The sequence below is a fragment of the Oncorhynchus keta genome, chromosome 28 (assembly GCF_023373465.1).
Source record: "Oncorhynchus keta strain PuntledgeMale-10-30-2019 chromosome 28, Oket_V2, whole genome shotgun sequence".
NCBI lineage: Eukaryota > Metazoa > Chordata > Actinopteri > Salmoniformes > Salmonidae > Oncorhynchus > Oncorhynchus keta.
In genome coordinates, this window is record NC_068448.1 from 5,072,844 (window position 1) to 5,097,627 (window position 24,784).

At 42.3% G+C, this 24,784-nt stretch overlaps 1 protein-coding gene across 1 annotated transcript in view; it reads right to left on the minus strand.

Annotated features, from left to right (window-relative positions):
* Nucleotides 1-24,515, minus strand: part of LOC127912976 (adhesive plaque matrix protein-like) — a 64,503-nt gene extending 39,988 nt beyond the window's left edge. The window contains exon 1 of the mRNA XM_052484169.1: nt 24,376-24,515. Within this exon, the coding sequence (XP_052340129.1) occupies nt 24,376-24,515 (140 nt within the window). The remainder of the gene's footprint in view (nt 1-24,375) is intronic.
* Between the last annotated feature and the right edge of the window lie 269 nt (nt 24,516-24,784).

Here is a 24,784-nt window from a genome sequence, read left to right on the forward strand (position 1 = left end):
TGTAGTTAGCCTGACACATGTAGTTATCCTGACACATGTAGTTATCCTGACACATGTAGTTATCCTGAATATGTAGTTATCCTGACATGTAGTTAGCCTGACACATGTAGTTATCCTGACACATGTAGTTATCCTGACACATGTAGTTATCCTGAATATGTAGTTATCCTGACATGTAGTTATCCTGACACGTGTAGTTATCCTGATATGTCGTTATCCTGACATGTAGTTATCCTGACACGTGTAGTTATCCTGACACATGTAGTTAGCCTGACACGTGTAGTTATCCTGACATGTAGTTATCCTGACACGTGTAGTTATCCTGATATGTCGTTATCCTGACATGTAGTTATCCTGACACGTGTAGTTAGCCTGACACATGTAGTTAGCCTGACACGTGTAGTTAGCCTGACATGTAGTTATCCTCACGTGTAGTTAGCCGGACACATGTAGTTAGCCTGACATGTAGTTAGCCTGACACATGTAGTTAGCCTGACACATGTAGTTATCCTGACACATTTAGTTATCCTGACACATGTAGTTATCCTGAATATGTAGTTATCCTGACATGTAGTTAGCCTGACACGTGTAGTTAGCCTGACACATGTAGTTAGCTTGACATGTGTAGTTAGCCTGACATGTGTAGTTAGCCTGACACGTGTAGTTAGCCTGACACATGTAGTTAGCTTGACATGTGTAGTTAGCCTGACATGTGTAGTTAGCCTGACACATGTAGTTAGCCTGACACATGTAGTTAGCTTGACATGTGTAGTTAGCCTGACATGTGTAGTTAGCCTGACACATGTAGTTAGCCTGACACATGTAGTTATCCTGACATGTAGTTAGCCGGACACATGTAGTTATCCTGACACATGTAGTTATCCTGACACATGTAGTTATCCTGACATGTAGTTAGTCGGACACATGTAGTTATCCTGACACATGTAGTTAGCCTGACACATGTAGTTATCCTGACACATGTAGTTATCCTGACATGTAGTTATCCTGGATAGGTAGTTAGCCTGACACATGTAGTTAGCCTGAATATGTAGTTATCCTGACACATGTAGTTATCCTGAATATGTAGTTATCCTGACATGTAGTTAGCCTGACACATGTAGTTATCCTGACATGTAGTTATCCTGACACATGTAGTTAGCCTGACACATGTAGTTATCCTGAATATGTAGTTATCCTGACACATGTAGTTATCCTGAATATGTAGTTATCCTGACATGTAGTTATCCTGACACATGTAGTTATCCTGAATATGTAGTTATCCTGACATGTAGTTAGCCTGACACGTGTAGTTAGCCTGACACATGTAGTTAGCCTGACACGTGTAGTTATCCTGATATGTCGTTATCCTGACATGTAGTTATCCTGACACGTGTAGTTAGCCTGACACATGTAGTTAGCCTGACATATGTAGTTATCCTGACATGTAGTTATCCTGACACATGTAGTTATCCTGACACATGTAGTTAGCCTGACACATGTAGTTATCCTGACACATGTAGTTAGCCTGACACATGTAGTTATCCTGAATATGTAGTTATCCTGACACATGTAGTTATCTTGAATATGTAGTTATCCTGACATGTAGTTAGCCTGACACATGTAGTTAGCCTGACACATGTAGTTAGCCTGACACGTGTAGTTAACCTGACATGTAGTTATCCTGACACGTGTAGTTAGCCGGACATATGTAGTTAGCCTGACATGTGTAGTTATCCTGACATGTAGTTATCCTGACATGTAGTTAGCCTGACACATGTAGTTAGCCTGACACATGTAGTTATCCTGACACATTTAGTTATCCTGACACATGTAGTTATCCTGAATATGTAGTTATCCTGACATGTAGTTAGCCTGACACGTGTAGTTAGCCTGACACATGTAGTTAGCTTGACATGTGTAGTTAGCCTGACATGTGTAGTTAGCCTGACACGTGTAGTTAGCCTGACACATGTAGTTAGCTTGACATGTGTAGTTAGCCTGACATGTGTAGTTAGCCTGACACATGTAGTTAGCCTGACACATGTAGTTAGCCTGACATGTAGTTAGCCTGACACATGTAGTTAGCCTGACATGTGTAGTTAGCCTGACACATGTAGTTAGCCTGACACATGTAGTTATCCTGACATGTAGTTAGCCTGACATGTAGTTATCCATGTAGTTATCCTGACACATGTAGTTATCCTGACACATGTAGTTATCCTGAATATGTAGTTATCCTGACATGTAGTTAGCCTGACACATGTAGTTATCCTGACACATGTAGTTATCCTGACACATGTAGTTATCCTGAATGTAGTTATCCTGACATGTAGTTATCCTGACACGTGTAGTTATCCTGATATGTCGTTATCCTGACATGTAGTTATCCTGACACGTGTAGTTATCCTGACACATGTAGTTAGCCTGACACGTGTAGTTATCCTGACATGTAGTTATCCTGACACGTGTAGTTATCCTGATATGTCGTTATCCTGACATGTAGTTATCCTGACACGTGTAGTTAGCCTGACACATGTAGTTAGCCTGACACGTGTAGTTAACCTGACATGTAGTTATCCTGACACGTGTAGTTAGCCGGACACATGTAGTTAGCCTGACATGTAGTTAGCCTGACACATGTAGTTAGCCTGACACATGTAGTTATCCTGACACATGTAGTTATCCTGACACATGTAGTTATCCTGAATATGTAGTTATCCTGACATGTAGTTAGCCTGACACGTGTAGTTAGCCTGACACATGTAGTTAGCCCGACACGTGTAGTTATCCTGACATGTAGTTATCCTGACACGTGTAGTTAGCCTGACACATGTAGTTAGCCTGACATATGTAGTTAGCCTGACATGTAGTTAGCCCTGACACATGTAGTTAGCCTGACACATGTAGTTAGCCTGACATGTGTAGTTAGCCTGACATGTGTAGTTAGCCTGACACATGTAGTTAGCCTGACACATGTAGTTATCCTGACATGTAGTTATCCTGACACATGTAGTTATCCTGATCCTGACACATGTAGTTATCCTGACACATGTAGTTATCCTGACATGTAGTTAGTCGGACACATGTAGTTATCCTGACACATGTAGTTAGCCTGACACATGTAGTTATCCTGACACATGTAGTTATCCTGACATGTAGTTATCCTGGATAGGTAGTTAGCCTGACACATGTAGTTATCCTGAATATGTAGTTATCCTGACACATGTAGTTATCCTGAATATGTAGTTATCCTGACATGTAGTTAGCCTGACACATGTAGTTATCCTGACATGTAGTTATCCTGACACATGTAGTTAGCCTGACACATGTAGTTATCCTGAATATGTAGTTATCCTGACACATGTAGTTATCCTGAATATGTAGTTATCCTGACATGTAGTTAGCCTGACACATGTAGTTATCTTGACACATGTAGTTATCCTGACACATGTAGTTATCCTGAATATGTAGTTATCCTGACATGTAGTTAGCCTGACACGTGTAGTTAGCCTGACACATGTAGTTAGCCTGACACGTGTAGTTATCCTGACATGTAGTTATCCTGACATGTGTAGTTATCCTGATATGTCGTTATCCTGACATGTAGTTATCCTGACACGTGTAGTTAGCCTGACACATGTAGTTAGCCTGACATATGTAGTTATCCTGACATGTAGTTATCCTGACACGTGTAGTTATCCTGACACATGTAGTTAGCCTGACACATGTAGTTATCCTGACACATGTAGTTATCCTGACATGTAGTTATCCTGAACATGTAGTTATCCTGACACATGTAGTTATCCTGAATATGTAGTTATCCTGACATGTAGTTAGCCTGACACGTGTAGTTAGCCTGACACATGTAGTTAGCCCGACACGTGTAGTTATCCTGACATGTAGTTATCCTGACACGTGTAGTTAGCCTGACACATGTAGTTAGCCTGACACGTGTAGTTATCCTGACATGTAGTTATCCTGACATGTAGTTAGCCTGACACATGTAGTTAGCCTGACACATGTAGTTATCCTGACACATGTAGTTATCCTGACACATGTAGTTATCCTGAATATGTAGTTATCCTGACATGTAGTTAGCCTGACACGTGTAGTTAGCCTGACACATGTAGTTAGCCTGACATGTGTAGTTAGCCTGACATGTGTAGTTAGCCTGACACGTGTAGTTAGCCTGACACATGTAGTTAGCTTGACATGTGTAGTTAGCCTGACATGTGTAGTTAGCCTGACACATGTAGTTAGCCTGACACATGTAGTTATCCTGCTTGTTATCCATGTGTAGTTAGCCTGACATGTGTAGTTAGCCTGACACATGTAGTTAGCCTGACACATGTAGTTATCCTGACATGTAGTTAGCCGGACACATGTAGTTATCCTGACACATGTAGTTATCCTGACACATGTAGTTATCCTGACATGTAGTTAGTCGGACACATGTAGTTATCCTGACACATGTAGTTAGCCTGACACATGTAGTTATCCTGACACATGTAGTTATCCTGACACATGTAGTTATCCTGACATGTAGTTATCCTGGATAGGTAGTTATCCTGACATGTAGTTAGCCTGACACATGTAGTTATCCTGACATGTAGTTATCCTGACACATGTAGTTAGCCTGACACATGTAGTTATCCTGAATATGTAGTTATCCTGACACATGTAGTTATCCTGAATATGTAGTTATCCTGACATGTAGTTAGCCTGACACATGTAGTTATCTTGACACATGTAGTTATCCTGACACATGTAGTTATCCTGAATATGTAGTTATCCTGACATGTAGTTAGCCTGACACGTGTAGTTAGCCTGACACATGTAGTTAGCCTGACACGTGTAGTTATCCTGACATGTAGTTATCCTGACATGTGTAGTTATCCTGATATGTCGTTATCCTGACATGTAGTTATCCTGACACGTGTAGTTAGCCTGACACATGTAGTTAGCCTGACATATGTAGTTATCCTGACATGTAGTTATCCTGACACGTGTAGTTATCCTGACACATGTAGTTAGCCTGACACATGTAGTTATCCTGACACATGTAGTTAGCCTGACACATGTAGTTATCCTGAATATGTAGTTATCCTGACACATGTAGTTATCCTGAATATGTAGTTATCCTGACATGTAGTTAGCCTGACACATGTAGTTATCCTGACACATGTAGTTATCCTGACACATGTAGTTATCCTGAATATGTAGTTATCCTGACATGTAGTTAGCCTGACACGTGTAGTTAGCCTGACACATGTAGTTAGCCTGACACGTGTAGTTATCCTGACATGTAGTTATCCTGACACGTGTAGTTATCCTGATATGTCGTTATCCTGACATGTAGTTATCCTGACACGTGTAGTTATCCTGACACATGTAGTTAGCCTGACACGTGTAGTTATCCTGACATGTAGTTATCCTGACACGTGTAGTTATCCTGATATGTCGTTATCCTGACATGTAGTTATCCTGACACGTGTAGTTAGCCTGACACATGTAGTTAGCCTGACACGTGTAGTTAACCTGACATGTAGTTATCCTGACACGTGTAGTTAGCCGGACACATGTAGTTAGCCTGACATGTAGTTAGCCTGACACATGTAGTTATCCTGACATGTAGTTATCCTGACACATGTAGTTATCCTGACACATGTAGTTATCCTGAATATGTAGTTATCCTGACATGTAGTTAGCCTGACATGTGTAGTTAGCCTGACACATGTAGTTAGCCTGACACATGTAGTTATCCTGACACGTGTAGTTAGCCTGACACATGTAGTTAGCCTGACACGTGTAGTTAACCTGACATGTAGTTATCCTGACACGTGTAGTTAGCCGGACACATGTAGTTAGCCTGACATGTGTAGTTATCCTGACATGTAGTTATCCTGACATGTAGTTAGCCTGACACATGTAGTTAGCCTGACACATGTAGTTATCCTGACACATGTAGTTATCCTGAACATGTAGTTATCCTGACATGTAGTTAGCCTGACACGTGTAGTTAGCCTGACACATGTAGTTATCCTGACACGTGTAGTTATCCTGACATGTAGTTATCCTGACACGTGTAGTTATCCTGATATGTAGTTATCCTGACATGTAGTTATCCTGACACGTGTAGTTAGCCTGACACATGTAGTTAGCCTGACACGTGTAGTTATCCTGACATGTAGTTATCCTGACACGTGTAGTTATCCTGACACATGTAGTTAGCCTGACACATGTAGTTATCCTGACACATGTAGTTAGCCTGACACATGTAGTTAGCCTGACACATGTAGTTATCCTGACACATGTAGTTAGCCTGACACATGTAGTTAGCCTGACACATGTAGTTATCCTGAATATGTAGTTATCCTGACACATGTAGTTATCCTGAATATGTAGTTATCCTGACATGTAGTTAGCCTGACACATGTAGTTATCCTGACATGTAGTTATCCTGACACATGTAGTTAGCCTGACACATGTAGTTATCCTGAATATGTAGTTATCCTGACACATGTAGTTATCCTGAATATGTAGTTATCCTGACATGTAGTTAGCCTGACATGTGTAGTTAGCCTGACACATGTAGTTAGCCTGACACGTGTAGTTATCCTGACACGTGTAGTTAGCCTGACACATGTAGTTAGCCTGACATGTAGTTATCCTGACATGTAGTTATCCTGACATGTAGTTAGCCTGACACATGTAGTTATCTTGACACATGGAGTTATCCTGACACATGTAGTTATCCTGAATATGTAGTTATCCTGACATGTAGTTAGCCTGACACATGTAGTTAGCCTGACACATGTAGTTAGCCTGACACGTGTAGTTATCCTGACATGTAGTTATCCTGACACGTGTAGTTATCCTGATATGTCGTTATCCTGACATGTAGTTATCCTGACACGTGTAGTTAGCCTGACACATGTAGTTAGCCTGACATATGTAGTTATCCTGACATGTAGTTAGCCTGACACGTGTAGTTAGCCTGACACATGTAGTTAGCCTGACACGTGTAGTTATCCTGACATGTAGTTATCCTGACACGTGTAGTTATCCTGATATGTCGTTATCCTGACATGTAGTTATCCTGACACGTGTAGTTATCCTGACACATGTAGTTAGCCTGACACGTGTAGTTATCCTGACATGTAGTTATCCTGACACGTGTAGTTATCCTGATATGTCGTTATCCTGACATGTAGTTATCCTGACACGTGTAGTTAGCCGGACACATGTAGTTAGCCTGACATGTGTAGTTATCCTGACATGTAGTTATCCTGACATGTAGTTAGCCTGACACATGTAGTTAGCCTGACACATGTAGTTATCCTGACACATGTAGTTATCCTGACACATGTAGTTATCCTGAATATGTAGTTATCCTGACATGTAGTTAGCCTGACACGTGTAGTTAGCCTGACACATGTAGTTAGCCTGACACGTGTAGTTATCCTGACATGTAGTTATCCTGACACGTGTAGTTATCCTGATATGTCGTTATCCTGACATGTAGTTATCCTGACACGTGTAGTTATCCTGATATGTCGTTATCCTGACATGTAGTTATCCTGACACATGTAGTTAGCCTGACACATGTAGTTAGCCTGACACATGTAGTTATCCTGACACGTGTAGTTAGCCTGACACATGTAGTTAGCCCTGAGTTATCCTGACATGTAGTTATCCTGACATGTAGTTAGCCTGACACATGTAGTTAGCCTGACACATGTAGTTATCCTGACACATGTAGTTATCCTGACACATGTAGTTATCCTGAATATGTAGTTATCCTGACATGTAGTTAGCCTGACACGTGTAGTTAGCCTGACACATGTAGTTAGCCTGACACGTGTAGTTATCCTGACATGTAGTTATCCTGACACGTGTAGTTATCCTGATATGTCGTTATCCTGACATGTAGTTATCCTGACACGTGTAGTTAGCCTGACACATGTAGTTAGCCTGACACGTGTAGTTATCCTGACATGTAGTTATCCTGACACGTGTAGTTATCCTGACACATGTAGTTAGCCTGACACATGTAGTTATCCTGACACATGTAGTTAGCCTGACACATGTAGTTAGCCTGACACATGTAGTTATCCTGACACATGTAGTTAGCCTGACACATGTAGTTAGCCTGACACATGTAGTTATCCTGACACATGTAGTTAGCCTGACACATGTAGTTAGCCTGACACATGTAGTTATCCTGACACATGTAGTTATCCTGACATGTAGTTATCCTGACACATGTAGTTAGCCTGACACATGTAGTTATCCTGACACATGTAGTTATCCTGACACATGTAGTTATCCTGACATGTAGTTATCCGGACATGTAGTTATCCTGACACATGTAGTTATCCTGACACATGTAGTTAGCCTGACATGTGTAGTTATCCTGACATGTAGTTATCCTGACACATGTAGTTAGCCTGACACATGTAGTTATCCTGACATGTAGTTATCCTGACACATGTAGTTAGCCTGACACATGTAGTTAGCCTGACACATGTAGTTAGCCTGACACATGTAGTTAGCCTGACACATGTAGTTATCCTGACATGTAGTTATCCTGACATGTAGTTAGCCGGACACATGTAGTTAGCCTGACATGTGTAGTTATCCTGACATGTAGTTATCCTGACATGTAGTTAGCCTGACACATGTAGTTAGCCTGACACATGTAGTTAGCCTGACACATGTAGTTAGCCTGACACGTGTAGTTATCCTGATATGTCGTTATCCTGACATGTAGTTATCCTTACACGTGTAGTTAGCGTGACACATGTAGTTAGCCTGACACATGTAGTTAGCCTGACACATGTAGTTATCCTGACATGTAGTTATCCTGACACGTGTAGTTATCCTGACATGTCGTTATCCTGACATGTAGTTATCCTGACATGTGTAGTTATCCTGACACATGTAGTTATCCTGACATGTAGTTATCCTGACACGTGTAGTTATCCTGACATGTCGTTATCCTGACATGTAGTTATCCTGACATGTGTAGTTATCCTGACACATGTAGTTATCCTGACATGTAGTTATCCTGACACATGTAGTTATCCTGACATGTAGTTAGCCGGACACATGTAGTTAGCCTGACACATGTAGTTATCCTGACATGTAGTTAGCCGGACACATGTAGTTAGCCTGACACATGTAGTTATCCTGACACATGTAGTTAGCGTGACACATGTAGTTAGCCTGACACATGTAGTTAGCCTGACACATGTAGTTATCCTGACACATGTAGTTATCCTGACATGTCGTTATCCTGACATGTAGTTAGCCTGACACGTGTAGTTATCCTGACATGTAGTTATCCTGAATATGTAGTTAGCCTGACATGTGTAGTTATCCTGACATGTAGTTATCCTGACATGTAGTTATCCTGACACATGTAGTTATCCTGACACATGTAGTTATCCTGACATGTAGTTATCCTGAAACATGTAGTTAGCCTGACACATGTAGTTATCCTGACATGTGTAGTTATCCTGACACATGTAGTTATCCTGACATGTGTAGTTATCCTGACATGTGTAGTTATCCTGACATGTGTAGTTATCCTGACATGTGTAGTTATCCTGACACATGTAGTTATCCTGACACATGTAGTTATCCTGACATGTAGTTATCCTGACACATGTAGTTATCCTGACACATGTAGTTAGCCTGACACATGTAGTTATCCTGACACATGTAGTTATCCTGACATGTAGTTAGCCTGACACATGTAGTTATCCTGACACATGTAGTTATCCTGACACATGTAGTTATCCTGACATGTGTAGTTATCCTGACACATGTAGTTATCCTGACACATGTAGTTATCCTGACATGTCGTTATCCTGACATGTAGTTAGCCTGACACGTGTAGTTATCCTGACATGTAGTTATCCTGAATATGTAGTTAGCCTGACATGTGTAGTTATCCTGACATGTAGTTATCCTGACATGTAGTTATCCTGACACATGTAGTTATCCTGACACATGTAGTTATCCTGACATGTAGTTATCCTGAAACATGTAGTTAGCCTGACACATGTAGTTATCCTGACACATGTAGTTATCCTGACACATGTAGTTATCCTGACATGTAGTTATCCTGACACATGTAGTTAGCCTGACACATGTAGTTATCCTGACATGTGTAGTTATCCTGACACATGTAGTTATCCTGACATGTGTAGTTATCCTGACATGTGTAGTTATCCTGACACATGTAGTTATCCTGACACATGTAGTTATCCTGACATGTGTAGTTATCCTGACATGTGTAGTTATCCTGACACATGTAGTTATCCTGACATGTGTAGTTATCCTGACACATGTAGTTATCCTGACACACAATTGAAAATAAGAATAAGAAGGCAGTTATGTACAGGGACAGTTCCAGGGTCAGAAGTTATATACAGGGACAGTTCCAGGGACAGTAGTTATATACAGGGACAGTTCCAGGGTCAGTAGTTATATACAGGGTCAGTTCCAGGGTCAGTAGTTATATACAGGGACAGTTCCAGGGTCAGTAGTTATATACAGGGACAGTTCCAGGGTCAGTAGTTATATACAGGGACAGTTCCAGGGTCAGTAGTTATATACAGGGACAGTTCCAGGGTCAGTAGTTATATACAGGGTCAGTAGTTATATACAGGGACAGTTCCAGGGTCAGTAGTTATATACAGGGTCAGTAGTTATATACAGGGACAGTTCCAGGGTCAGTAGTTATATACAGGGTCAGTAGTTATATACAGGGACAGTTCCAGGGTCAGTAGTTATATACAGGGTCAGTAGTTATATACAGGGACAGTTCCAGGGTCAGTAGTTATATACAGGGACAGTTCCAGGGTCAGTAGTTATATACAGGGACAGTTCCAGGGTCAGTAGTTATATACAGGGACAGTTCCAGGGTCAGTAGTTATATACAGGGACAGTTCCAGGGTCAGTAGCTATATACAGGGACAGTTCCAGGGTCAGTAGTTATATACAGGGACAGTTCCAGGGTCAGTAGTTATATACAGGGACAGTTCCAGGGTCAGTAGTTATATACAGGGACAGTTCCAGGGTCAGTAGCTATATACAGGGACAGTTCCAGGGTCAGTAGTTATATACAGGGACAGTTCCAGGGTCAGTAGTTATATACAGGGACAGTTCCAGGGTCAGTAGTTATATACAGGGACAGTTCCAGGGTCAGTAGTTATATACAGGGACAGTTCCAGGGTCAGTAGTTATATACAGGGTCAGTAGCTATATACAGGGTCAGTAGTTATATACAGGGTCAGTAGTTATATACAGGGACAGTTCCAGGGTCAGTAGTTATATACAGGGACAGTTCCAGGGTCAGTAGTTATATACAGGGACAGTTCCAGGGTCAGTAGTTATATACAGGGTCAGTAGTTATATACAGGGACAGTTCCAGGGTCAGTAGTTATATACAGGGTCAGTAGTTATATACAGGGACAGTTCCAGGGTCATGTAGTTATATACAGGGTCAGTGGTTATATACAGGGACAGTTCCAGGGTCAGTAGTTATATACAGGGACAGTTCCAGGGTCAGTAGTTATATACAGGGTCAGTAGTTATATACAGGGACAGTTCCAGGGACAGTAGTTATATACAGGGTCAGTAGTTATATACAGGGACAGTAGTTATATACAGGGTCAGTAGTTATATACAGGGTCAGAAGTTATATACAGGGACAGTTCCAGGGACAGTAGTTATATACAGGGACAGTTCCAGGGTCAGTAGCTATATACAGGGACAGTAGTTATTACAGGGTCAGTAGTTATATACAGGGTCAGTAGTTATATACAGGGTCAGTAGTTATATACAGAATCAGTAGTTATATACAGGGTCAGTAGTTATATACAGGGACAGTTCCAGGGACAGTAGTTATATACAGGGACAGTTCCAGGGTCAGTAGTTATATACAGGGACAGTTCCAGGGTCAGTAGTTATATACAGGGTCAGTAGTTATATACAGGGTCAGTAGTTATATCAGAATCAGTAGTTATATACAGGGTCAGTAGTTATATACAGGGTCAGTAGTTATATACAGGGACAGTAGTTATATACAGGGACAGTAGTTATATACAGGGTCAGTAGTTATACAGGGACAGGGACAGTAGTTATGTACAGGGACAGTTCCAGGGTCAGTAGTTATATACAGGGACAGTTCCAGGGTCAGTAGTTATATACAGGGTCAGTAGTTATTACAGGGTCAGTAGTTATATACAGGGTCAGTAGTTATATACAGAATCAGTAGTTATATACAGGGTCAGTAGTTATATACAGGGTCAGTAGTTATATACAGGGTCAGTAGTTATATACAGGGTCAGTAGTTATATACAGGGTCAGTAGTTATATACAGGGTCAGTAGTTATATACAGGGACAGTTCCAGGGTCAGTAGTTATATACAGGGTCAGTAGTTATATACAGGGTCAGTAGTTATATACAGGGTCAGTAGTTATATACAGGGTCAGTAGTTATATACAGGGACAGTAGTTATATACAGGGTCAGTAGTTATATACAGGGTCAGTAGTTATATACAGGGTCAGTAGCTATATACAGGGACAGTAGCTATATACAGGGTCAGTAGTTATATACAGGATCAGTAGTTATATACAGGGTCAGTAGTTATATACAGGATCAGTAGTTATATACAGGGTCAGTAGTTATATACAGGATCAGTAGTTATATACAGGGACAGTTCCAGGGTCAGTAGTTATATACAGGGTCAGTAGTTATATACAGGGACAGTTCCAGGGTCAGTAGTTATATACAGGATCAGTAGTTATATACAGGGTCAGTAGTTATATACAGGGTCAGTAGTTATATACAGGGTCAGTAGTTATATACAGGGTCAGTAGCTATATACAGGGACAGTAGCTATATACAGGGTCAGTAGTTATATACAGGGTCAGTAGTTATATACAGGGTCAGTAGTTATATACAGGGACAGTTCCAGGGTCAGTAGTTATATACAGGGTCAGTAGTTATATACAGGGACAGTTCCAGGGACAGTAGTTATATACAGGGTCAGTAGTTATATACAGGATCAGTAGTTATATACAGGTTCAGTAGTTATATACAGGATCAGTAGTTATATACAGGATCAGTAGTTATATACAGGGACAGTTCCAGGGTCAGTAGTTATATACAGGATCAGTAGTTATATACAGGGTCAGTAGTTATATACAGGGTCAGTAGTTATATACAGGATCAGTAGTTATATACAGGGACAGTAGCTATATACAGGGTCAGTAGTTATATACAGGATCAGTAGTTATATACAGGGTCAGTAGTTATATACAGGGTCAGTAGTTATATACAGGATCAGTAGTTATATACAGGGTCAGTTCCAGGGTCAGTAGTTATATACAGGGACAGGGTCAGTAGCTATATACAGGGACAGTTCCAGGGACAGTAGTTATATACAGGGACAGTTCCAGGGTCAGTAGTTATATACAGGTTCAGTAGTTATATACAGGATCAGTAGTTATATACAGGATCAGTAGTTATATACAGGGACAGTTCCAGGGTCAGTAGTTATATACAGGATCAGTAGTTATATACAGGGTCAGTAGTTATATACAGGGTCAGTAGTTATATACAGGGTCAGTAGTTATATACAGGGTCAGTAGTTATATACAGGGTCAGTAGTTATATACAGGGTCAGTAGTTATATACAGGATCAGTAGTTATATACAGGGTCAGTAGTTATATACAGGGTCAGTAGCTATATAAAGGGTCAGTAGTTATATACAGGGACAGTAGTTATATACAACGACAGTTCCAGGGTCAGTCGCTATATACAGGGACAGTTCCAGGGTCAGTAGTTATATACAGGGTCAGTTCCAGGGTCAGTAGTTATATACAGGGACAGTTCCAGGGTCAGTCGCTATATACAGGGACAGTTCCAGGGTCAGTAGTTATATACAGGGTCAGTAGCTATATACAGGGACAGTTCCAGGGTCAGTAGTTATATACAGGGACAGTTCCAGGGTCAGTCGTTATATACAGGGACAGTTCCAGGGTCAGTAGCTATATACAGGGACAGTTCCAGGGTCAGTAGTTATATACAGGGACAGTTCCAGGGTCAGTAGTTATATACAGGGTCAGTTCCAGGGTCAGTAGTTATATACAGGGTCAGTTCCAGGGTCAGTAGTTATATACAGGGACAGTTCCAGGGTCAGTAGTTATATACAGGGTCAGTAGTTATATACAGGGACAGTTCCAGGGTCAGTAGTTATGTACAGGGTCAGTAGGTATATACAGGGTCAGTAGATATATACAGGGACAGTTCCAGGGTCAGTAGTTATATACAGGGACAGTTCCAGGGTCAGTAGTTATATAGGGTCAGTAGCTATATACAGGGTCAGTAGATATATACAGGGACAGTTCCAGGGTCAGTAGTTATATACAGGGACAGTAGTTATATACAGGGACAGTTCCAGGGTCAGTAGTTATATACAGGGACAGTTCCAGGGTCAGTAGATATATACAGGGACAGTTCCAGGGTCAGTAGTTATATACAGGGACAGTAGTTATATACAGGGACAGTTCCAGGGTCAGTAGTTATATACAGGGACAGTTCCAGGGTCAGTAGTTATATACAGGGACAGTTCCATGGTCAGTCGCTATATACAGGGACAGTTCCAGGGTCAGTAGCTATATACAGGGACAGTTCCAGGGTCAGTAGTTATATACAGGGTCAGTAGTTATGTACAGGGTCAACTCCACGGTCAGTAGTTATATACAGGGTCAGTTCCAGGGTCAGTAGTTATATACAGGGACAGTTCCATGGTCAGTCGCTATATACAGGGACAGTTCCAGGGTCAGTAGCTATATACAGGGACAGTTCCAGGGTCAGTAGTTATATACAGGGTCAGTAGTTATGTACAGGGTCAACTCCACGGTCAGTAGTTATATACAGGGTCAGTTCCAGGGTCAGTAGTTATATACAGGGACAGTTCCAGGGTCAGTAGTTATATACAGGGACAGTTCCAGGGTCAGTAGTTATATACAGGGACAGTTCCAGGGTCAGTAGTTATATACAGGGACAGTTCCAAGGTCAGTAGATATATACAGGGACAGTTCCAGGGTCAGTAGTTATATACAGGGACAGTTCCAGGGTCAGTAGTTATATACAGGGACTGTTCCAGGGTCAGTAGTTATATACAGGGACAGTTCCAGGGTCAGTAGCTATATACAGGGACAGTTCCAGGGTCAGTAGCTATATACAGGGTCAGTAGTTATATACAGGGTCAGTAGTTATATACAGGGTCAGTAGTTATATACAGGGACAGTAGTTATATCCAGGATCAGTAGTTATATACAGGGTCAGTAGCTATATACAGGGTCAGTAGATATATACAGGGACAGTTCCAGGGTCAGTAGTTATATACAGGGACAGTTCCAGGGTCAGTAGTTATATACAGGGTCAGTAGCTATATACAGGGTCAGTAGATATATACAGGGACAGTTCCAGGGTCAGTAGTTATATACAGGGACAGTAGTTATATACAGGGACAGTTCCAGGGTCAGTAGTTATATACAGGGACAGTTCCAGGGTCAGTAGTTATATACAGGGACAGTTCCAGGGTCAGTAGTTATATACAGGGACAGTAGTTATATACAGGGACAGTTCCAGGGTCAGTAGTTATATACAGGGACAGTTCCAGGGTCAGTAGTTATATACAGGGACAGTTCCATGGTCAGTAGTTATATACAGGGACAGTTCCAGGGTCAGTAGCTATATACAGGGACAGTTCCAGGGTCAGTAGTTATATACAGGGTCAGTAGTTATGTACAGGGTCAACTCCACGGTCAGTAGTTATATACAGGGTCAGTTCCAGGGTCAGTAGTTATATACAGGGACAGTTCCATGGTCAGTAGCTATATACAGGGACAGTTCCAGGGTCAGTAGCTATATACAGGGACAGTTCCAGGGTCAGTAGTTATATACAGGGTCAGTAGTTATATACAGGGTCAACTCCACGGTCAGTAGTTATATACAGGGTCAGTTCCAGGGTCAGTAGTTATATACAGGGACAGTTCCAGGGTCTGTAGTTATATACAGGGACAGTTCCAGGGTCAGTAGTTATATACAGGGACAGTTCCAGGGTCAGTAGTTATATACAGGGACAGTTCCAGGGTCAGTAGATATATACAGGGACAGTTCCAGGGTCAGTAGTTATATACAGGGACAGTTCCAGGGTCAGTAGTTATATACAGGGACTGTTCCAGGGTCAGTAGTTATATACAGGGACAGTTCCAGGGTCAGTTATATACAGGGACAGTTCCAGGGTCAGTAGCTATATACAGGGTCAGTAGTTATATACAGGGACAGTTCCAGGGTCAGTAGTTATATACAGGGACAGTTCCAGGGTCAGTAGTTATATACAGGGACAGTTCCATGGTCAGTCGCTATATACAGGGACAGTTCCAGGGTCAGTAGCTATATACAGGGACAGTTCCAGGGTCAGTAGTTATATACAGGGTCAGTAGTTATGTACAGGGTCAACTCCACGGTCAGTAGTTATATACAGGGTCAGTTCCAGGGTCAGTAGTTATATACAGGGACAGTTCCATGGTCAGTCGCTATATACAGGGACAGTTCCAGGGTCAGTAGTTATATACAGGGTCAGTAGTTATGTACAGGGTCAACTCCACGGTCAGTAGTTATATACAGGGTCAGTTCCAGGGTCAGTAGTTATATACAGGGACAGTTCCAGGGTCAGTAGTTATATACAGGGACAGTTCCAGGGTCAATAGTTATATACAGGGACAGTTCCAGGGTCAGTAGTTATATACAGGGACAGTTCCAAGGTCAGTAGATATATACAGGGACAGTTCCAGGGTCAGTAGTTATATACAGGGACAGTTCCAGGGTCAGTAGTTATATACAGGGACTGTTCCAGGGTCAGTAGTTATATACAGGGACAGTTCCAGGGTCAGTAGCTATATACAGGGACAGTTCCAGGGTCAGTAGCTATATACAGGGTCAGTAGTTATATACAGGGACAGTTCCAGGGTCAGTAGTTATATACAGGGTCAGTAGTTATGTACAGGGTCAACTCCACGGTCAGTAGTTATATACAGGGTCAGTTCCAGGGTCCGTAGTTATATACAGGGACAGTTCCATGGTTAGTCGCTATATACAGGGACAGTTCAGGGTCAGTAGCTATATACAGGGACAGTTCCAGGGTCAGTAGTTATATACAGGGTCAGTAGTTATATACAGGGTCAACTCCACGGTCAGTAGTTATATACAGGGTCAGTTCCAGGGTCAGTAGTTATATACAGGGACAGTTCCAGGGTCAGTAGTTATATACAGGGACAGTTCCAGGGTCAGTAGTTATATACAGGGACAGTTCCAGGGTCAGTAGTTATATACAGGGACAGTTCCAAGGTCAGTAGATATATACAGGGACAGTTCCAGGGTCAGTAGTTATATACAGGGACAGTTCCAGGGTCAGTAGTTATATACAGGGACTGTTCCAGGGTCAGTAGTTATATACAGGGACAGTTCCAGGGTCAGTAGCTATATACAGGGACAGTTCCAGGGTCAGTAGCTATATACAGGGTCAGTAGTTATATACAGGGACAGTTCCAGGGTCAGTAGTTATATACAGGGTCAGTAGTTATATACAGGGACAGTTCCAGGGTCAGTAGTTATGTACAGGGTCAGTAGGTATATACAGGGTCAGTAGATATATACAGGGACAGTTCCAGGGTCAGTAGTTATATACAGGGACAGTTCCAGGGTCAGTAGTTATATACAGGGTCAGTAGCTATATACAGGGTCAGTATATACAGGGACAGTTCCAGGGTCAGTAGTTATATACAGGGACAGTTCCAGGGACAGTAGTTATATACAGGGACAGTTCCAGGGTCAGTAGTTATATACAGGGACAGTTCCAGGGTCAGTAGTTATATACAGGACAGTTCCAGGGTCAGTAGTTATATACAGGGACAGTTCAGGGTCAGGGTTAGTTACAGGGTCAGTAGTTATATACAGGGACAGTTCCAGGGTCAGTAGTTATATACAGGGACAGTTCCATGGTCAGTCGCTATATACAGGGACAGTTCCAGGGTCAGTAGCTATATACAGGGACAGTTCCATGGTCAGTCGCTATATACAGGGACAGTTCCAGGGTCAGTAGTTATATACAGGGTCAGTAGTTATGTACAGGGTCAACTCCACGGTCAGTAGTTATATACAGGGTCAGTTCCAGGGTCAGTAGTTATATACAGGGACAGTTCCAGGGTCAGTAGTTATATACAGGGACAGTTCCAGGGTCAGTAGTTATATACAGGGACAGTTCCAGGGTCAGTAGCTATATACAGGGACAGTTCCAGGGTCAGTAGCTATATACAGGGACAGTTCCAGGGTCAGTAGTTATATACAGGGACAGTTCCAGGGTCAGTAGTTATATACAGGGACTGTTCCAGGGTCAGTAGTTATATACAGGGACAGTTCCAGGGTCAGTCGCTATATACAGGGACAGTTCCAGGGTCAGTAGCTATATACAGGGGGTCAGTAGTTATATACAGGGACAGTTCCAGGGTCAGTAGTTATATACAGGGACAGTTCCAGGGTCAGTAGTTATATACAGGGACAGTTCCAGGGTCAGTAGCTATATACAGGGACAGTTCCAGGGTCAGCTGTTGTCGTGTCTTTTGCCGGATTAATTGATAAGACCTGCTATTCTATAAAATAATTTATCCGTAATTAATATCAACTGATTGAGCTAATCATGTAAATGTAATTAACTAGAGAGTCGGGGGACCATGAAATAATATTTATAGAGCTGTTATCTTCCGAATAAACTCTTAAAGACCTAGTAGTATTTTACATCCATAGCAGTCAACATTAATCTTCATCTTACTTCAGTCTCATCTGAAAGTTGTACATTCTTGGTTATCTGCAAGAACCCTGGCTAACAATTTGAATCAGCAATACAAAATTGGGTTTAATTATTTATGTACTAAATACCTAACTTGTCACGATCGTCGTATTGAGTAGACCAAAGCGCAGAGTTGTGTGAATGCATACTTTAACGATTGATGAAAAAACACGAAATACACCAAACAAAACAAACAAACTAACTAACAAGACGAACATGATGCTATTGAAACTCTGTGCAAACATGCAACATAACATAGACAATAACCCACCAACCACAATACAAAACAGGCTACCTAAATATGGTTCCCAATCAGAGATAACGACAAACACCTGCCACTGATTGAGAACCATATCAGGCCAAAACACATAGAAACAGACTAACTAGACATGCAACATAGAATGCCCACTCATATCACACCCTGACCAAACAAAACATAGAAACAAACAACTCAAATAATCGTCAGAGTGTGACATAACTAATCACACAGAATTCACATACATATAATTCACAAAGAATTAATTATACCTGGATAATTCTCTATGTCATAGAAAAACGTCCCTCGCGAGCAGAACAGATATGACAGCTTGTTACACAAAGAAAGAGGGGCGGGGTTTGAGTGAAAGACCAGGAAGACAGGAGCAAACGGGAAGCTGTTGTAAATACAGTATCTTATCCAGAGCAGATATGACAGCTGGTTACACAAAGAATGGGGGTTGGGTTCAGTGAAAGAGCGGGAAGACTGAGGAACACAGGGAGAAGCTGTGCTATCGTAAATAAAATATCTTATGCATTCTAAATTACCGCCCATTTGGAAAAGGAAAATGCAATAAATATTTACTCTGAGCTGCGTTTCAGTAGGTTGGTGGTAGATGAAAGACCGTGTTGCCAAACCGAGTCCTCTGTCCTTTGAAGAATGTCTCTGGTGGTCACTTGAATAAGTTGTAGTAACGTCGTTGTGTGGTAGATGGGTTACTCTGTCTGTTCCTTCCTAACCTGCGTTTGCAGCTGCGGTCGCTAACTCAACTCAACACTTCTGTCGTGAATAAGAGTTCAAAGTTCATACCATAGTTAATTTCCCCCCACCTTCTGATGTTCCCAGAATCTCTATGTTAACCAAGGTTTTTTTTAAATGTAACCTCAGTAGGTTAGAGCAGAGAAAAGGGGGGAAGAGGTATTTATGACTGTCATAAACCTACCCCCAGGCCAACGTCATGACAGCAGGCAGCAGGCTATTAGCCAGCCTGCCAGCATAGTGGAGTCTGCCACTAGCATAGTCAGTGTAGTCAGCTCAGCTATCACCATTGAGACCGTGTCTGTGCCTCGACCTAGGTTGGGCAAAACTAAACATGGCGGTGTTCGCCTTAGCAATCTCACTAGGATAAAGACAACCTCCATTCCTGTCATTACTGAAAGAGATCATGATACCTCACATCTCAAAATAGGGCTACTTAATGTTAGATCCCTTACTTCAAAGGCAATTATAGTCAATGAACTAATCACTGATCATAATCTTGATGTGATTGGCCTGACTGAAACATGGCTTAAGCCTGATGAATTTACTGTGTTAAATGAGGCCTCACCTCCTGGCTACACTAGTGACCATATCCCCCGTGCATCCCGCAAAGGCGGAGGTGTTGCTAACATTTACGATAGCAAATTTCAATTTACAAAAAAAAAAATGACGTTTTCGTCTTTTGAGCTTCTAGTCATGAAATCTATGCAGCCTACTCAATCACTTTTTATAGCTACTGTTTACAGGCCTCCTGGGCCATATACAGCGTTTCTCACTGAGTTCCCTGAATTCCTATCAGACCTTGTAGTCATTGCAGATAATATTCTAATCTTTGGTGACTTTAATATTCACATGGAAAAGTCCACAGACCCACTCCAAAAAGGCTTTTGGAGCCATCATCGACTCAGTGGGTTTTGTCCAACATGTCTCTGGACCCACTCACTGTCACAGTCATACGCTGGACCTAGTTTTGTCCCATGGAATAAATGTTGTGGATCTTAATGTTTTCCTCATAATCCTGGACTATCGGACCACCATTTTATTACGTTTGCAATTGCAACAAATAATCTGCTCAGACCCCAACCAAGGAACATCAAAAGTCGTGCTATAAATTCACAGACAACACAAAGATTCCTTGATGCCCTTCCAGACTCCTCTGCCTACCCAAGGACGCCAGAGGACAAAAATCCGTTAACCACCTAACTGAGGATCTCAATTTAACCTTGCGCAATACCCTAGATGCAGTTGCACCCCTAAAAACTAAAAAAATGTCTCATAAGAAACTAGCTCCCTGGTACACAGAAAATACCCGAGCTCTGAAGCAAGCTTCCAGAAAATTGGAACGGAAATGGCGCCACACCAAACTGGAAGTCTTCCGACTAGCTTGGAAGGACGGTACCGTGCAGTACCGAAGAGCCCTTACTGCTGCTCGATCGTCCTATTTTTCTAACTTAATTGAGGAAAATAAGAACAATCCGAAATTCCTTTTTGATACTGTGGCAAAGCTAACTAAAAAGCAGCATTCCCCAAGAGAGGATGACTTTCACTTTAGCAGTGATAAATTCATGAACTTCTTTGAGGAAAAGATTATGATTATTAGAAAGCAAATTACGGACTCCTCTTTAAACCTGCGTATTCCTCCAAACCTCAGTTGTCCTGAGTCTGCACAACTCTGCCAGGACCTAGGATCAAGAGAGACGCTCAAGTGTTTTAGTACTATATCTCTTGACACAATGATGAAAATAATCATGGCCTCTAAACCTTCAAGCTGTATACTGGACCCTATTCCAACTAAACTACTGAAAGAGCTGCTTCCTGTGCTTGGCCCTCCTATGTTGAACATAATAAACGGCTCTCTATCCACTGGATGTGTACCAAACTCACTAAAAGTGGCAGTAATAAAGCCTCTCTTGAAAAAGCCAAACCTTGACCCAGAAAATATAAAAACTATCGGCCTATATCGAATCTTCCATTCCTCTCAAAGATTTTAGAGAAGGCTGTTGCGCAGCAACTCACTGCCTTCCTGAAGACAAACAATGTATACGAAATGCTTCAGTCTGGTTTTAGACCCCATCATAGCACTGAGACGGCACTTGTGAAGGTGGTAAATGACATTTTAATGGCATCGGACCGAGGCTCTGCATCTGTTCTCGTGCTCCTAGATCTTAGTGCTGCTTTTGATACCATCGATCACCACATTCTTTTGGAGAGATTGGAAACCCAAATTGGTCTACGGACAAGTTCTGGCCTGGTTTAGATCTTATCTGTCGGAAAGATATCAGTTTGTCTCTGTGAATGGTTTGTCCTCTGACAAATCAACTGTACATTTCGGTGTTCCTCAAGGTTCTGTTTTAGGACCACTATTGTTTTCACTATATATTTTACCTCTTGGGGATGTTATTCGAAAACATAATGTAAACTTTCACTGCTATGCGGATGACACACAGCTGTACATTTCAATGAAACATGGTGAAGCCCCAAAATTGCCCTCGCTAGAAGCATGTGTTTCAGACATAAGGAAGTGGATGGCTGCAAACTTTCTACTATTAAACTCGGACAAAACAGAGATGCTTGTTCTAGGTCCCAAGAAACAAAGAGATCTTCTGTTGAATCTGACAATTAATCTTAATGGTTGTACAGTCGTCTCAAATAAAACTGTGAAGGACCTCGGCGTTACTCTGGACCCTGATCTCTCTTTTGAAGAACATATCAAGACCATTTCGAGGACAGCTTTTTTCCATCTACGTAACATTGCAAAAATCAGAAACTTTCTGTCCAAAAATGATGCAGAAAAATTAATCCATGCTTTTGTCACTTCTAGGTTAGACTACTGCAATGCTCTATTTTCCGGCTACCCGGATAAAGCACTAAATAAACTTCAGTTAGTGCTAAATACGGCTGCTAGAATCCTGACTAGAACCAAAAAATTTGATCATATTACTCCAGTGCTAGCTCTCTACACTGGCTTCCTGTCAAAGCAAGGGCTGATTTCAAGGTTTTACTGCTAACCTACAAAGCATTACATGGGCTTGCTCCTACCTACCTCTCTGATTTGGTCCTGCCGTACATACCTACACGTACGCTACGGTCACAAGACGCAGGCCTCCTAATTGTCCCTAGAATTTCTAAGCAAACAGCTGGAGGCAGGGCTTTCTCCTATAGAGCTCCATTTTTATGGAACGGTCTGCCTACCCATGTCAGAGACGCAAACTCGGTCTCAACCTTTAAGTCTTTACTGAAGACTCATCTCTTCAGTGGGTCATATGATTGAGTGTAGTCTGGCCCAGGAGTGGGAAGGTGAACGGAAAGGCTCTGGAGCAACGAACCGCCCTTGCTGTCTCTGCCTGGCCGGTTCCCCTCTTTCCACTGGGATTCTCTGCCTCTAACCCTGTTACGGGGCTGAGTCACTGGCTTGCTGGGGCTCTCTCGTGCCGTCCCTGGGGGGGGGTGCGTCACCTGGGTGGGTTGATTCACTGTTGTGGTCGGCCTGGCTGGGTTGCCCCCTGGGTTGTACCGTGGCGGAGATCTTTGTGGGCTATACTCGGCCTTGTCTCGGGATGGTAAGTTGGTGGTTGAAGATATCCCTCTAGTGGTGTGGGGGATGTGCTTTGGCAAAGTGGGTGGGGTTATATCCTTCCTGTTTGGCCCTGTCCGGGGTGTCCTCGGATGGGGCCACAGTGTCTCCTGACCCCTCCTGTCTCAGCCTCCAGTATTTATGCTGCAGTAGTTTATGTGTCGGGGGCTAGGGTCAGTTTGTTATATCTGGAGTACTTCTCCTGTCCTATTCGGTGTCCTGTGTGAATCTAAGTGTGCGTTCTCTAATTCTCTCCTTCTCTCTTTCTTTCTCTCTCTCGGAGGACCTGAGCCCTAGGACCATGTCCCAGGACTACCTGACATGAGGACTCCTTGCTGTCCCCAGTCCACCTGGCCATGCTCCTGCTCCAGTTTCAACTGACCTGAGCCCTAGGACCGTGCCCCAGGACTACCTGACATGAAGGCTCCTTGCTGTCCCCAGTCCACCTGACTGTGCTGCTGCTGCAGTTTCAACTGTTCTGCCTTATTATTATTCGACCATGCTGGTCATTTATGAACATTTGAACATCTTGGTCATGTTCTGTTATAATCTCTACCCGGCACAGCCAGAGAGGACTGGCCACCCCCACATAGCCGGTTCCTCTCTAGGTTTCTTCCTAGGTTTTGGCCTTTCTAGGGAGTTTTCCTAGCCACCGTGCTTTTACACCTGCATTGTTTGCTGTTTGGGGTTTTAGGCTGGGTTTCTGTACAGCACTTTGAGATATCAGCTGATGTACGAAGGGCTATATAAATAAATTTGATTTGATTTGATTTGATTTGATGACAGTCCCCCCATGTTGGATTCAATCTTGCGATTAACCTGCATGTTGCAAACCAACATAAAAATTACCATGGGTTGTCCTGGTTGTGGACGACCGATGTGGTCCCCATCTGGTGGTCGACCCGGGTAGGGTGTCTGCAAAGGAAGAAGTCCGCTCCATGGCTGGGCAGCGGATGTCCAGATTGAGATCGTCGTTCGGGACCCGTCATCTGGTCGTCCAAACTGGAAGATCTGGGCAGTAACTTAGGCAGATGCTAACAACACACGCACACTCATGAAATATATCATTACATTTCCTCCCAAATGAGCGGCATTGTGGCACTAACTGATGGTTGTATGTGGACGTTGTTAATGGCTCTATCACTTTCTACGTGCCGAAGAAAATGAAACAAAAGGTTTCATATATATATATATAAACAAAAGGTGGCATATAGTTATGCCACCTTAATCATCTAATTGGACTGTATTCTATATACGT